The sequence below is a fragment of the Ctenopharyngodon idella genome, chromosome 12, assembly GCF_019924925.1.
Source record: "Ctenopharyngodon idella isolate HZGC_01 chromosome 12, HZGC01, whole genome shotgun sequence".
In the NCBI taxonomy this organism is placed as follows: Eukaryota; Metazoa; Chordata; class Actinopteri; order Cypriniformes; family Xenocyprididae; genus Ctenopharyngodon; species Ctenopharyngodon idella.
The window spans coordinates 4238861-4255853 of NC_067231.1; the positions used below are offsets into that span (position 1 = coordinate 4238861).

Here is a 16993-nt window from a genome sequence, read left to right on the forward strand (position 1 = left end):
ACAAGTTGACAAAAAATTTAATCCAATATTTGGTGATAATATAGCATTAACGAGAGATTTAGCCTATATTCCTTATGCAGCCCTGCCCCTTTTCAGCGCTACGCTCGTTGTCTTTTGACTTTCGGTTTGTATTTCCACAGCAATCTTACGTATTTATGAATCAACTGCCCATTTTAATATCTTCCAGGTCTACTGACATTGTTAAGACATCTGCTTTAAATATTAAAATGCTCATGATGACTTTCGTTAACTTTGCAATAAGTAAATCCACTACCCCAGCTAATTATTCTTTGATAGCAATGCCACAAAAATATACAGAGCTATTGCAAAAACGGAAATTCAAAGACAAAATTCTAAAGATGGATGCGCACTTGTTTCTCTGGCGCATAAGGTCTATAAGCTACTTTTTTGTAGGCCGGTCATTTTTGACCTGGAACATTACACGTGTGACTTTGTTCCATTTTGTACAAAATAAAAGCATTTCAAAACAAACTTCCATGGTAAGCAGTGCAAATTTTTTCAATATTTTGTTAGATATTTTTCCATATTTTGACAAAATTATACACAAATAATGCAAAAACTGAGATGCATGAGCTCAAATCAGTGAGGTCTATGATCAACCTGTCCTAAGCAAAATAAAATAAGTTGACAAAAAATTGAATTCAATAATTGTCTAATAATTTTAAAAAGGCCAGTCATTTTTGACTGGGAACACCAAAGGTGTTGAAGGGTTTTCAAAACAGCATAAGGGTTAAGTTCATGTAGCTTGAGTGAAGCTGAATTCTGAAATCTGTATTAATTTTTCACTTCATCTATATACAATACATTTGATCATTTGTAGTGATTTTATTAAATTACCAAAATAGAATTTGTATTAATGGTCTCAAACTTTTGTACCCCACTTTACATGTGCTTCAGCTCATGGCTAACAGCATTCCAGAACAGTCATGCTTAAGCTCTCAGGGCAAAGGACCATGTGGATGCATGTAGACATGGAATTTTGGAATTCTGCTCATCACGCTTCTGTCAGAGAGGTAATGGCCTAAGTCTCTGCAGCTGCAAATTCACCTCAAATTACACAAACCACTAGGTCTGTGGCAGAGATCCCAATCACACCCCACTCATGCCAACTAGTCTGAGGAGAGTGGTGTTGCAGCAAGCTAAACCCCTCTGACAGTGCCATGCCAATTAAGCACTCATGCTGGTCAGAAAGATTTCATATGGCATTATGTCAGAGATTTTATGCTCTTTGTAAGCCTGTCCATATCACTAAACCACAACAATTTGCTCAGATGTTTTCATTTAGTGACCATTAAAAATAATAAGCACAAATGGCTAATATATAATGCTGCAGCTGAACAATTATCTTCTATCATTTTTGTAACATCATGTTTACACAAATGGCACAAAACAGCAATCAATAGCTGCTTTTACATGGACCTTAATAACCTGATTGTAATCAGACTAGTGTTGTCAAAAGTACCAACTTCAATATCAAGTCGGTACTGAAATTTAAAAATGTGACACTTTGAGCGCTGTTGAGCGGATTTGTAAACACCTCTGATTGGCCATTGTGTTCACGAGCTCAACATATATGGGTCATAGACGAATAAGGTTTTTAAAAGTGTAAAAAAAAACATAATGGAGATATAATTAATTTTGAAGTTTTATTAAGTGTTAACAATGAGATTATGTGGTTTTTAACACTGCTTTTGTCATTTTTTTTACAAGATTGACAAAATTTGTCATTCGGTTTAACCAAAATTTCAGTTTTATCGAATGACACTTTTGGTTATACCAAATGACGATATTTTCAAAAAATGCTAACAGGCTGATATTTAGCTAGCTAGCTAGTTAGTCTGAATGATGTCACATCCTATCACATGATATTGCCCGCATGACTTTATCCAAAATTGTCCCTTTATATTGGTTACTCCGAAAGACATCAATGAAATTCATTTTTCCGGACATTCTTTCTCATAACAAAGCAACGACTTCTACACATAATTTTAATACCATTTCGCACTATGTTGATAAATGATGTTATAAAATCATGGCAGAATAAAAAAAATAATACATTTATTACATTTTAAGATAGTTTAATCACAAATAAAATGGCTGTATTGGCCTTTGGACGGTTAAACCGAATGACCTTTTGACACTTCAAATTTTTAAAATACCTTTATATGTAGCAAAATATAATTAAACCTTTTGGATTCAATAAAAGAGATCTAGTTGTACTACCTTACATACTTTGAATGTTATATCTTTGTTTTTTATCATTATTAAGACCTTTGGACAAAAAAAAAGACCCGTCACGTCATTGACCCATATGTCTGTGATTGGCCGGTCCGCTGATAGACGCCTGCTTTCAAACACTCCTGTGCGTATCTGTGTAAGCGCTCGGTGAAGAGCGTCACTGATGCCTATTTACAACATGTTTTTGAAGCGTTAATCCTTGTAGCCAATCACTGACATATCTGATGAGCACATGAACACAATGGCCAATCAAAGGTATTTACGAATCCACACAACAGCGCTCAAAGCGTCACATTTTTAAAATTTCAATACTGACTTGGTACTGAAGCCAGTACTTTTGACGACACTAAGTCTGCTAGCACACAGATTGTAAGGGGTGGTTTAAACCTTTTCAAATCCGATCGAGAAGAGATGTAAACACTTGATCGGATTGAGAATTTAATTCATTCCGATTGAAACAAAAGGTGTCCATGTAAACGTAGCTAATGCAAAGTTTTTTGTTCTTTCCCCAAAAGAAAGAGAACAGATCTATCTAATTGTATGTGAATTTGAATTATTTGATTCAGTGGCCGCAACGTTTTATGATTCTACATATTCTGTAATAATGGCTTCTGCTGAAATTCCCCATCAGAAGGTTGTTAGTCAGTTTGATTTATGAATGTCACAGCTGCTCTTATCCATACAACAAAGGTGCATAATGCCTGTGGATACACCCTATCTAGGGTTCTTTGCAGGGTCTCTAAACCTTGAGAGGGGCTCATCTGATTCTATTCTATCTAAAATAACTATTGAGAAGCAGTCAACCCAACACAGACTCATGACAATTACTTCAAAACGTCAAACAGTAATCTGGCAATTGTGGTAAATGCATGAAATCGTTATAAAACTGTAATGAGAAAAAAAAGGCGAGGCAGCCCTATAACACAGCCAGAGAGTCGTTTGCAGGCACCTTAAAATCCTCAACTCAACCCCCATTTTAAATCGGATTACAGTCCACAAGGGATGCAGTTTAACACAGTGATAATAGCCTATACAGTGGGTACCGCTTTCAAAACGACCCCATGCTCGCACTGACCATGAAGAATAATGCTGGTTACTAAATGAACCCATGCATCCCTATGATTAGACAACTGTACTGTCGTTGAAGAAAGAGGCTGCATAGCATTATTAGAACACAGAATCAGCACTCGGTCAGCGACGAACCGTGACCATGAATTTTAATAATAATATTTTCGACAGTACTCAGCCACAAGCGTGATATCAGACACAGAGAAGCTGTGATGGCTGAATTCAGACACATGAACACAGTCAGACGACATGAAGAGCTGGAATCATGGCCGCATCTCTGTTCTTTAGAGATGGAGGGAGGAGGTGCGTTCCAACAAAGCATCCTTCTACCAAAATCGATTTACAGTGTGCTTGAACTTACATACACATTCCGTTTTTGAAGGAGTAAAAGAAACAACCTCACTTGAAAACAGTATTTTAGGAATATAAGCATTATTTGAATTCTTCGTAGCAGTCGTGAATATTTAGCTAGAATTAAAATGAAACATTGTACGCAATTTGAGTACAACTGATAATGTAAAAATACAGGTAACATACAGAAAAAAAGGTTTTACACGTCTAAAGGTCTAGTCTTGAAAATTAACACGTAAATAGAATTGTATTTGGTGAAAGGTCCCATAAATACCGTTACACGTACGCTCGGTTCAGTCTAAATAATCTCGTTAGTCACTTAACGTATTTTTATTATGAGACCGAGCATTTTCTCTTAATAAGCGAGTCAGTATTCGAGCATGTTCTATGTGCAGAGCATTAGTTTATTAATACGTAAGCTCCGCGGGCCCGATTTAACAACATGACTTGACCAACGCCGATTTAAAATTGCGACAAGGGCACGCATGCTTTGTTTGATACAGATCTCCTTTGAATACAGTACACGAAAACCAGCGGACATACACTAATAAATCGCATTTTAAATCACAAATAGCAGCTTTGACAGGTTTTACTTACCTGTGCACGCGTCGCTGTTATTGTCTCTCCAGCTGCAGTCGCTCACTGAGCGCACGACGAGAGCTGTCGTTCCTATATCAGCCTGTTGAAGAGACGAGGCGCTAGAGAGACATGACATGAGATTCTTCTGCCTGAGAAAAGAAAAACTGTTTTTCTTCCTAATCTTTCATAAGTCGCCGGGGCTCAATAAAATCTAAAAACTAGTCAATTTGAGGAAAAACGAAAACGGGAGTGTTTAAGAATGCATAGCCTAGCCTATTTTGTGTTTTGTGTGTTTACTATAGGCCTAGACTACGACGCTTATACAGTGGATGGGACCAATATTTGACAATACACTTAAAAACATACGAAGAATGTAATATTTATAAAAAAAAAATTAAAAAAAATAATGAAAAAACAGATAGCCTATATTGTTTAAAAGCAACCGCCTATATATACATCCAAATACATATTCGTTGTGACATAATTTTTTCGGGAAAAAAAAAGAAAAAGGCTTGGAAAGTCACAATAATTCTGAGAAAAGTTCTAGTAGGATACTACAACCCGAATTCCGGAAATGTTGGGACATTTTTTACATTTGAATAAAATGAAAACTAAAAGACTTTCAAATCACATGAGCCTATATTTTATTCACAATAGAACATAGATAACATAACAAATGTTTAAAGTGAGAAAATGTACAATTTTATGCACAAAATGAGCTCATTTCAAATTTGATGCCTGCTACATGTCTCAAAATAGTTGGGAAAGAGGCATGTTTACCATGGTGTAGCATCTCCTCTTCTTTTCAAAACAGTGTGAAGACGTCTGGGCATCAAGGTTATGAGTTTCTGGAGTTTTGATGTTGGACTTTGGTCTCATTCTTGCCTGATATAGGTTTCCAGCTGCTGAAGTGTTCGTTGTCATCTTTGATGTATTTTTCATTTAATGATGCACGAAATGTTCTCTATAGGTGAAAGATCTGGTCTGCAGGAAAGCCAATTCAGCCCCCGGACTCTTCTATGACGAAGCCATGCTGTTGTAATAGCTGCAGTATGTGGTTTTGCATTGTCCTGCTGAAATACACAAGGCCTTCCCTGAAATAGACGTCGTCTGGAAACCTTTATATACCTTTCAGCATTCATAGTGCTTTCCAACACATGCAAGCTGCCCATACTGTATGCACTTATGCACCCCCATACCATCAGAGATGCTGGCTTTTGAACTGAACGCTGATAACACGCTGGAAGGTCTCCCTACTCTTTAGCTCGGATGACACGGCGTCCGTGATTTCCAATATCCCTTTTTAATGTTTATATCATAAACAATAAAAATTAAAATAAATCATTAAATAAAAACTATAAAAATAAAACACTTACTAAAAAAAGATGAAATATTTTATTTGTTTACCTGCATGTCATGCGACCATTAACTGACATCCCTGGTGAAAAAAAGTACATTTCTATAATGTAGCCTACTTAAAGTGCTCTCAACTCAACTGTGCTATTTTGAGACACCATAAAATATGAACTAAAATGTGCTTTTAATATACTATCTCTGTGTTTAAAAAAATGTATTTAGTTACCACTTATAGTACATTTGAACCCATAGTGTACTACAAAACTAAATACATTTTTTAAACACAGAGATAGTATATAAAAAGCACATTTTAGTTCATATTTTATGGTGTCTCAAAATAGCACAGTTGAGTATGTTCTTAAGATTATCTTAAGAGGTACTAAAGAACAATTTTTAGTATATTAAGTACAAAATTAGTGCACAAAAATAAAGCAGTTTAAGTACATTATAGAAGTGTACTTTTTTCACCTGGGATTATAGAGAACTGTGAAATTTATTATTATTATTATTGACTTAATTTTATTGTTGACCTAACTTATTAACTTAAACCTCAAGAGGGTATTTCAAGTAAATATATTAGGTCAAAGAGGTTTAGCTGACAAAAAAGTTGGGGAATAAATATGAAATTACATGAATTTGTACATTTTATTGTGTTTGAAAAACCTTTCAATCACTGTAATACATGGTTAAGTGACTCACTGTGTGATCATTCAAATTATTAATGTGTTCATCAGGACAGGAGTTGATTATGCAATGCTGCAGTGTTGAGAAAACACTCCTTAAAAGTGACTTCTGTAAATCCAGTGATCAAATGTTCTGTCTCTCTCAGTTTTCAGTGTTCGTCACATGACTAGTGGCTGGTCTGTGTGTTCAATTCCACAAACCTGGAAGACCTTCTGAATGCAATAGGCTTTTATAGAAAGGAAAATTTAAAAGATGAAAAGAAGTAGTAGGGAGCATCAATGAATCTAATTTACTGCAATTTTTGTGAGAATAACATGTACTTACATGTAATCAATTAAAAAAAGTAACTAGTCTGATTACTAGTATTTTTAAAATGTAATCAAATTAGAAGTACTGAATTTTTGGAATCCGATTAAGTAATCCAGATTACATGTAATCAGTTACTACCCAGCACTGTATGTTATTCACATAGGTCAGTAAGTATTTCCTGCACTTTAGCAGTCATGAGACTTGTACTAAGAAATCATCCACTGCTATGGAATCTCAGGAGATTATTGTACTCTCCAAAGAACTGTGAGAACGTTCAGGCAACAGTCTCAATCTCTCTTTTTCTGGCCATGAGCCCAGGGAAACATCTGTCAACTGATTTTCCTGTAGAGCTGAGGAGAGGGATTTGTCCGTCCTGTCCATCAGTTGTTTCTTTATGTCCAGATAAGCTAAGAGTTGTAGGTCACCTCCCTAAGCACCTGTCCATGTTTTGAGTGTGGAATAGCCGCTATTACTGTTTTAGTTAGCATAATGTTGAGTGCTAGATTTATTTATTGTTGAGGACAAAAAATGAAGGCTATTATAGTGAGTTGATTTGTCTAAATGTGTTCAGCTAATATTCGTCTTCGGCAATCTTATCAGACTGAACAAGAATTCAGTAAATCTAAGCATTTCAGAGTGCAGCAAATGAAATGGTAAATGCAACGTAGACTACAGTTCATAGGGACATTTTGTGCAACTGAACAAAGTTGCAATACCATGGTTAACCAGTAGATGGTAATGTAGTGTATGCTGTGATGACACATTCTAAGCGCTTTCTAGAATAAGGTGATTCAAAAGGGAATAGGTTACAAGCATATATTAAGAGATATAATGAGCATTATAATGATATTCTGTGATAATGTTAAATAATATTGTGACAACACCATTACATCCATTCAGTAGGGAGAGACCGGGGATGAAAGTCACACAATTTTTTTTTTGAGCATCAGTAACTCAGTGGTTGTTAGTGCTAGATCTCTCAAACTTTGATATATGGTACCCACATTTGTCTACTACAAATAAAACTCGCTTAGATGTGTACTACACAATCACAGATTATGTGAGTTAACATCAAATACAAGAGTTCCATTGTTACGACCTACCCCACTACTGAGGTGAGTTGTAACACAAGCTTTATTGAAGAACAAAGAATAATCATTTTTGAATAAAACAATTTAAACTGACATATTTAATTTTCTTTCTTTAAATTTAACACAAAAACATGGCTGTGTGTTTGTGTGTGTACTGTATACCTGTCACATAAGGGTTCAGTAGCCATGTTACCATACACTTATTTTTAGGTGAATTTTGGGATATCACTTAAAAAAAAAAAAAAAAAAACACTGGATGCAAATGTCAAGATGCTAAAAACATGCAAAAAAAATACTTGTGTGCAAAATTTAGCCGGATATACTGCATATTTTTTTTAATTTGATGGAGCAGCCTGACGTGCACCTCTCCAAAAATGTAACATGTCAATTCTACACGGACCACAAGCGCTGATGAAAATCAAGTTTTTAATGTTGTTTATGTGTCTATGTGGTGTTTTTAATATGCTTTAAGACAAACCATGTGCAAATTCATTTCAACACCATTTCTGAGTATTTTCTCCTTAAAACTGCAGAGTCTCAAAACCGCGGTTTGAAATCGCTGGTGTCTGTGACATCACAAACTACCTTGTAGCCAATCACGTCAATGTGCCGGCGTGTTTTAGCATATCGTTAACAGCGAACTAGCAGGGGAGTCTTGTGAGAAGCCAGGTTATCCCGGTTTATTTTTCTCTATATGAAAAATCGTGTAGATTTAGCGATATGGCGGGTGTATGATGTATAATACGACAACTATATGTCTTTCTCCAATGACGTTCTGAGTTGCTCAAAGTGTTTGTAAGGATACGGATTGTTAGAAGGCAGCTGTCTGACTCTGACATGGCGAACGGGAACATGGTTTGTGTAACAGTAGCAACACATTATTAGCTGTTTGTTAACAGTCATGCAAAAGGCTAATCATATTAATCACTGTTATGTGTCTGACATTGTAAAGAGAGATACCATTGTGCAGCATTTACCTCAGTAAGTTGAGCGAGTTCATCTCTGAGATGCGTGAGCAGGTGGAGGCAGGGCTAATTTGCATATTTATTGATCTGCGTATACTAAATGAGTCAAGGGTGTAGAGTTACATTAAAGCTATTTTAAGGCATGAAGAAATTTCTCACACAAAAATGTTTAAATATGTAATTTTGTTGATTAAAAAGGAGTTTTAAGGGATACATTTATTGACTACAGGGGGACTTTAAACATTTGGATGACTCGCTGTCTTATACTGAGCCAACTTCATGATATTTGATTTTCTTATTCTCCAGGGACATACAGAGCACAGATGTGTGTTAGAATATCCAAATTAACCTCCATGTTTTTCAAGTGGAGTTAAGCACATTTCAAAGGGAAATCTGAAATATGAAGCCTGACCTAGGTACAAAATCGAAGATTTTATTGGTAGCAGTTTAGTTTTGAATATCATTGACTATGACACCTAATAAACACGTTTTAGGTTGACCATAGTGAAAATCCTTTATTTAATATAACGTGACATATTACAAACTGTAAAACACATTTTCACAATAAATCACATAAATCACAATAGCAATAAATATAAAAAAAAAAAAAAATTCGCTCTACATTTATATTCATATTTTATTAATTACCAAGAGCACAAAGAAAATCTGCATTTGGGGAAGCAGTCTTTAGGGAATACCACAAGACTTTGTCCTTATCCCATTGTCCATCATCTGCTTGTCTTTCATAACATCATTATCTTGTTAGAAGTGGCAATATCAATGATGTGCTTGTTCCTCAGAAACACCTGCAAAACATGAACAGTATTAGTTTACAAAAGATTATGTTGCTTGATATACTTCAGAACAAACTCATTAGAGGGTTAGTTCACCCCAAAATAAAAATATTGGAATGACACAAGTGAGCAAATGATATTTGTCTTTAGAACACAAGTTAAAATATTTAGTATTCTTTCATTTTGTACATCCACTGAAAGTTCACATAATCAAACGTACATGTGTCACACAAGAATGAATCTCATTGGTTCTTGTTCATCATGCATGCACGTTTCAGCTTAAGTTCACCATAATGTGCTCCATGTAGAGCTGCATGTAGAGATCACAATTCCCCCAAGATTTTAAACAGACAACTAAACTAAATAAAATGTACTTTACCAGAGGTTCTGAGAAAATGGTAATTGCTGCAGTCTATTAAGTATTTAAATAATTAGAATGAATTATTTTAAAATGAATGATTCAATGACTCAAATGCATTTTTCAAAAGGTTAGTTCACCCAAAAATTAAAACTGTCATAAATTACTCACCCTCATGTTGTTCCAAACCACTAAGACATCACAAATAAAGATGTTTTTGAGGAAATCTGAGAGCTTTCTGTCCCTTCATTGACAGCCTACACAACTACCACTTTCAAGCCACAAAAAGGTAATAAAGACAAAAGTAATCCATGTGACTCCAGTGTTTAACTTCAATTTTATGAAGCCAAGAGTCAAGATTATGATGTGTTTACCACCTTTCTGGGGCTTGAAAGTGGTAGTTGCATAGGCTGTCAATGGAGGGACAAAAAGCACTCAGATTTAGTTTAAAATATATTAATTTGTGTTCCGAAAATGAACGAATGTCTTACGGGTTTGGAACGACAAGTAATTGATGACAATTTTATTTTTTGGGTGAACGAAACCTTTAACAGTCACTTGTTGCCACCTAGTGGTGTAATGTAATGATACAATCATTATTTGAAGCACCAAGTTACTTTCAAAAGGTGATTTGCTCTATAGTTCGGATATAAACAAGTTCTATTGTAGTGATCAAAATAAACTTATTCCAGAATCTCTAATCATTTGAATGACTATAGCACAGAAATAAATGTACTGTGGGGTTAAAAAGACTTTAAAAAGACAACTGCTCTCTCTGGGTCACCAGCAGCGATCTGAATATTCGCTGCGATCTAGGGTTGGGCCGGTAGATGATGCCATCATCGTTAGCTAAAAGACATCATGATGTTGAGCCGGTGTTTGGAACAACAGGCAGCTAAAAGAATTTTTGGGGAAAACTATCCCTTTTAAGGCAAACAGGAAAGTTGTTTAGTAAAAGTTCCCTGCATAAAAGTCTATACCCATACTGCTTAAAAGACATGAACAGTCTTAGTGTTCACCTAAGTTAGTCAGCAGTGAAATGTTTGCATTGGCTATTACGGAAATAAAATGACATCCATGAAGTTGGCACCACAATAAAATTAAATCACAAAAAATTCCATTCATTCTTGCTACATTTGTGCTGATTTGTGCCACAAAAACAAATAATTATGCTGGTTTGGGGTTTGAGATATCTAACATTACTTGTCTAAATCATTCCAAAACGGTGCCATTTGTTTGTGCTCGATGTGTGCTTCAAATGAACATTATATTTATTTATTTCCCCTTCTTAGAAATAGAAGGCTAGTTTGGGGCCACATCCACCTCGTGCCATCCAAATTGCCCCAAACCAGTGCAATTAAAAAATAAAAAAATAAAAAAAATAAAAATAATAATAATTAGAAATGGTTACATCATGGCTCAGACCATGTGATCTAAATTACCATTACTAGTGCTGTTCCTTTGTGCTCAATTTGTGACAGTTTTGCGATATCACGCAAGCCGCTCTTTGTCTGTCTTGTCTAAATACACATCTTCTCTGTGCTAGCGTTGTGCAGATTTTTTTTTTTTTATACTGTCATTGTTTTCCTAATTAGGAAAGTTAAGCAAATGACTTCATCAAGCTCCAAATCTAACACTCACCATGGACCGCATTTGTTGACAGGAATCCCTTGTTTAAAAATTCTCATTGTGAATCGGGTTAACAGGCCCTTTGATGATAGGGTTTCTTTTAACCGCACAAATGAAGCACAAATGAATGAAACCAGTTTTGTATGATTTAGACGAAATGGGGTTTAGTGTGTATGTCAACTCCCAAACTATCTGTGGAAGGAAAATAGTGTTTGTGCTGTTAAATTTACAGTGTCTATTTGGAGAGATTTGAGCAACATGGGATGAAGAGCATAGTAAGAGCATGATTATTTCACTTTTTGGGGTGTCAACTTCCAAGGATGTAATAAATTGAAATCTGTACATTTGTGCTTCCAAAAGACTTACCTGAAAATAGTCACAGTTCATTCATTACATCATGCATATTTACATCTGGAACTGTCCACAAGGAAAATGACAGCAAATATTGACCTGAAGAAACAAAAGGAATTAAACACTCAAAAAAGGACAGATACAATAAAATGTTGAAAATGTCCACTTTCACTTTGACCTGACAATTTTAATGCAAATAGTGCTGTGAAGTAGTACTGAACCAGTTTTATAGATGTAACAAGATATATTTTAAGTTTAAATTGTTAATTTAGTTTATTTCAGTTGAGGAAGCTTCAAAAACTGGGTTTCTGCAGTAGTGCTAGTTTCCTAATGAACAGTACTGCAAATACACATCTCCCTTGCTGATTTTTAAGCAGAGGTTGCTTTTTTCTGCTGGTGTCATTACAGGTGAGGGCATTTTCAAAGATTCAGATGTACCACTTACAACAGCAGTTGTGGAGGCAGGTGTAGATACAGCTGAGGTTCTGGATTTAGCAGTTGCTGTTGATGGTATTGTGGAAAAGTCTGAGCTGCTGTAGCTTGCCTTGTAACACCTACTTGTAGATGTTTCCAAAATTCATGTTGAAATAACTGAAGGTATTTCAGCTGAGGTGCCTAGAGACGTGGTGAATAACCAAGTACTTTCTGCAAAAGTTGTACTTTCAGCGTTATTGTGGATTCAAAAGCAGATGGTAAGCCAGGTTTTGATATAGCAGAGGTTGTTGTTCCAGCAGCTGTCATTACAGGTATGGATGATTACAAATTAATTGCAGTTGAACAAACTAAAGCTGATGGGTGGTGCCTAAAAAAGTAGTTTCAAAAGGAGTTGTAGTTTTTAGATCCACTGTGGTTTCAACAGCAGATGTTAAGCTAGGTATAGTTTCAGGTGAGGTTATAGCATCAGCAGCCGTCAAAATGTGGGTGAATGAATCAGTTTAAAATTTCTGTAGAACTAACTAATGGCGTTGTTTCTGCAGAAGTGGTGCCTAGGCTAGTACTTTCTGCAGAAGTTGAACTTATCAGAGCCACTGTGGTTTCAGCTAGAAATGTTAATCCAGGTGTAGTTTCAAATAAGGTTGTTGTTCCAGCAGTTGTGATTAAGGGTGTGGATGTTTCCAATACAATTCGTGTTGAACTGCCTAATGGTGTTGTTTCAGCAGAAGTGGTGCCTAGAGTAGTAGTTTCTGTAGAAGTTGTAGTTGGAACTAATGTGGTCTTAACAGCAGATGTTAAGCCAGGTGTAGTTTCAGGTGAGGTTCTTGCTCCAGCAGTAGTCATAATGGGTGTGGATGATTCCATCTGAATTTCAGAAGAACTAACTAATGGTGTTGTTTCTACAGAAGTGGTGCCTAAGGTAGTAGTTTCTGCAGAAGTTGTAGTTGGAACTAATGTGGTTTCAACAGCGGATGTTAAGCCAGCTGTAGTTTCAGGTGAGGCTGTTGCTCCAGCAGTCATCATAATGAATGTGGAAGATTCCATTTGAGTTGCTGTGGAACTACCTAATGGTGTCGTTTCAGCAGAAGTGGTGCCTAGGGTAGTAGTTTCTACAGAAGTTGTAGTTTGAGCCACTGTGGTCCCAACTGCAGATGTTAAGCCAAGTGTAGTTTCAAGTATGGTTGTTGCTTCAGCAGTCGTCATAATGGTTGTGAATGATTTTGTTTGAATTGCTGTAGAACTAACTAATTGTGTCATTTCAGCAGAAGTGGTGCCTAGGGTAGTAGTTTCTACAGAAGTTGTAGTTTGAGCTAAAGTGGTTTCAACAGCGGATGTTAAGCCAGGTGTAGTTTCAGGTGAGGTTGTTGCTCCAGCAGTCGTCATAATGGGTGTGGATGATTCTGTTTGAATTGCTGTAAAACTACCTAATGGTGTTGTCTGAGCAGAAGTGGTCCCTAGGGTAGTAGTTTCTGCAGAAGTTGTAGTTTGAGCTAATGTGGTTTCAACAGCGGATGTTAAGCCAAGTGTATTTTCAGGTGTGGTTGTTGCTTCAGAAGTCGTCATAATGGGTGTGGATGATTCCATCTGAATTTCTGTAGAACTAACTAATGGTGTAGTTTCTGTAGAAGTTGTGCCTAGGGTAGTAGTTTCTACAGAAGTTGTAGTTTGAGCTAATGTGTTTTCAACAGCGGATGTTAAGCCAGGTGTAGTTTCAGGCAAGGTTGTTGTTCCAACAGTTGTGATTAAGGGTGAGGATGTTTCCAATACAATTTGTGTTGAACTACGCAATGGTGTTGTTTCAGCAGAAGTGGTGCCTAGAGTAGCAATTTCTACAGAAGTTGTAGTTTGAGCCACTGTGGTTTCAAAAGCAGATGTTAAGCCAAGTGTAGTTTCAGGTGAGGCTGTTGCTCCAGCAGTCGTCATAATGAATGTGGAAGATTCCATTTGAGTTGCTGTAGAACTAACTAATGGTGTAGTTTCTGCAGAAGTGGTACCTACGCTAGTTGTTTCTGCAGAAGGTGTAGTTTTCAGAGCCAGTGTGGTCTCAACTGCAGATGTTAAGCCAGGTGTTGTTTCAGGTGTGGTTGTTGCTCCAGCGGTCGTCATAATGGGTGTGGATGACTTTGTTTGAATTGCTGTAGAACTAGCTAAAGGTGTTGTCTCAGCAGAAGTGGTGCCTAGGGTAGTATCTTCAGAAGTTGTAGTTTGAACTAATGTGGTTTGAACAGCAGACGTTGAGGCAAGTGTAGTTTCAGGTGAGGCTGTTGCTCCAGCAGTCGTCATAATGGGTGTGGATGATTCCATTTGAGTTGCTGTGGAACTACCTAATGGTGTTGTTTCAGCAGAAGTGCTGCCTAGGGTAGTAGTTTCTGCAGAAGTTGAAGTTTGAGCCACTGTGGTTTCAACAGCAGACGTTGAGGCAAGTGTAGTTTCAGCCGAAGTTGTTGTTCCAACAGTTGTGATTAAGGGTGTGGATGTTTCCAATACAATTCGTGTTGAACTACCAAATGGTGTTGTTTCAGCAGAAGGTGTAGTTTTCAGAGCCAGTGTGGTCTCAACTGCAGATGTTAAGCTAAGTGTAGTTTCAGGTGTGGTTGTTGCTCCAGCGGTCGTCATAATGGGTGTGGATGATTTTGTTTGAATTGCTGTAGAACTAACTAATGGTGTAGTTTCTGCAGAAGTGGTACCTAGGCTAGTTGTTTCTGCAGAAGGTGTAGTTTTCAGAGCCAGTGTGGTCTCAACTGCAGATGTTAAGCCAGGTGTCGTTTCAGCAGAAGTGGTGCCTAGGCTAGTAGTTTCTGCAGAAGTTGTAGTTTGAGCTAATGTGGTTTCAACAGCAGATGTTAAGCCAGGTGTAGTTTCAGGCGAGGTTGTTGTTCCAGCAGTTCTGAGTAAGGGTGTGGATGTTTCCAATACAATTCGTGTTGAACTACCTAATGGTGTTGTTTCTACAGAAGTGGTGCCTAAGTTAGTAGTTTCTGCAGAAGTTGTAGTTTGAACTAATGTGGTTTCAACAGCGGATGTTAATCCAGGTGTAGTTTCAGGCGAGGTTGTTGTTCCAGTAGTTGTGACTAAGGGTGTGGATGTTTCCAATACAATTTGTGTTGAACTATCTAATGGTGTTGTTTCAGCAGAAGTGGTGCCTAGAGTAGTAGTTTCTACAGAAGTTGTAGTTTGAGCCACTGTGGTTTCAACAGGAGATGTTAAGCAAAGTGTAGTTTCAGGTGTGGTTGCTGCTCCAGCGGTCGTCATAATGGGTGTGGATGATTCCGTTTGAATTGTTGCAAAACTACCTAATGGTGTCGTTTCAGCAGAAATGGTGCCTAGAGTAGCAATTTCTACAGAAGTTGTAGTTTGAGCCACTGTGGTTTCAACAGCAGATGTTAAGCCAAGTGTAGTTTCAGGTGTGGTTGCTGCTCCAGGGGTCGTCATAATGGGTGTGGATGATTCCGTTTGAATTGCTGTAGAACTAACTAATGGTGCAGTTTCTGCAGAAGTGGTACCTAGGCTAGTTGTTTTTGCAGGTGGTGTAGTTTTCAGAGCCAGTGTGGTCTCAACTGCAGATGTTAAGCCAAGTGTAGTTTCAGGTGAGGTTGTTGCTCCAGCAGTCGTCATAATGGGTGTGGATGATTCCGTTTCAATTGCTGTAGAACTACCTGATGGAGTCGTTTCAGCAGAAGTGGTGCCTAGGGTAGTAGTTTCTACAGAAGTTGTAGTTTTAGCCACTGTGGATTCAACAGCAGATGTTAAGACCGGTGTGGTTGTTGTTCCAACAGTTGTGATTAAGGGTGTGGATGTTTCCAATACAATTCGTGTTGAACTACCTAATGGTGTTGTCTCAGCAGAAGTATTGTCTAGGGTAGTTGTTTCTGCAGAAGTTGTAGTTTGAGCCACTGTGGTTTCAACAGCAGATGTTAAGCCAAGTGTAGTTTCAGGTGTGGTTGTTGCTCCAGCAGTCGTCATAATGGGTGTGGATGATTCCACCTGAATTTCTGTAGAACTAACTAATGTTGTAGTTTCTGCAGAAGGTGTAGTTTTCAGAGCCAGTGTGGGCTCAACTGCAGATGTAAAGACAGGTGTAGTTTCAGGTGAGGTTGTTGCTCCAGCAGTCATCATAATGGGTGTGGATGATTCCATTTGAGTTGCTTTGGAACTACCTAATGGTGTTGTTTCAGCAGAAGTGGTGCCTAGGGTAGCAGTTTCTAAAGAAGTTGTAGTTTGAACTAATGTGGTTCCAACAGCAGATGTTAAGCCAGGTGTAGTTTCAGGCGAGGTTGTTGTTTCAGCAGAAGTGGTGCCTAGGGTAGCAGTTTCTACAGAAGTTGTAGTTTGAACTAATGTGGTTCCAACAGCAGATGTTAAGCCAGGTGTAGTTTCAGGCGAGGTTGTTGTTCCAGTAGTTGTGACTAAGGGTGTGGATGTTTCCAATACAATTTGTGTTGAACTACCTAATGGTGTTGTTTCAGCAGAAGTGGTGCCTAGAGTAGTAGTTTCTACAGAAGTTGTAGTTTTAGCCACTGTGGTTTCAACAGCAGATGTTAAGCCAAGTGTAGTTTCAGGTGTGGTTGTTTCTCCAGCAGCCGTCATAATGGGTGTGGATGATTCCATTCGAGTTGCTGTGGAACTACCTAATGGTGTTGTTTCAGCAGAAGGTGTAGTTTTCAGAGCCAGTGTGGTCTCAACTGCAGATGTTAAGCTAAGTGTAGTTTCAGGTGTGGTTGTTGCTCCAGCGGTCGTCATAATGGGTGTGGATGATTTTGTTTT

The 16993-nt window shown here is 37.5% G+C and overlaps 2 protein-coding genes across 17 annotated transcripts in view; both read right to left on the minus strand.

Annotated features, from left to right (window-relative positions):
• The window catches only part of mapta (microtubule-associated protein tau a), a 46937-nt gene extending 42507 nt beyond the window's left edge, over positions 1-4430 (minus strand). For all 16 annotated transcript variants that reach the window (XM_051913712.1, XM_051913705.1, XM_051913711.1 and 13 more), the window contains exon 1: positions 4276-4430. In XM_051913712.1, the coding sequence (XP_051769672.1) occupies positions 4276-4393 (118 nt within the window). In that variant the 5' untranslated portion in view covers positions 4394-4430. The remainder of the gene's footprint in view (positions 1-4275) is intronic.
• Positions 4431-9075: 4645 nt separating this feature from the next.
• The window catches only part of LOC127524229 (mucin-2-like), a 9350-nt gene continuing 1432 nt past the window's right edge, over positions 9076-16993 (minus strand). Inside the window, exons 2-4 of the mRNA XM_051915691.1 lie at positions 12240-14886; positions 11810-11893; positions 9076-9468 (exon numbers count right to left, since the gene is read on the minus strand). Of these exons, the coding sequence (XP_051771651.1) occupies positions 12725-14886 (2162 nt within the window). The 3' untranslated portion in view covers positions 9076-9468; positions 11810-11893; positions 12240-12724. The remainder of the gene's footprint in view (positions 9469-11809; positions 11894-12239; positions 14887-16993) is intronic.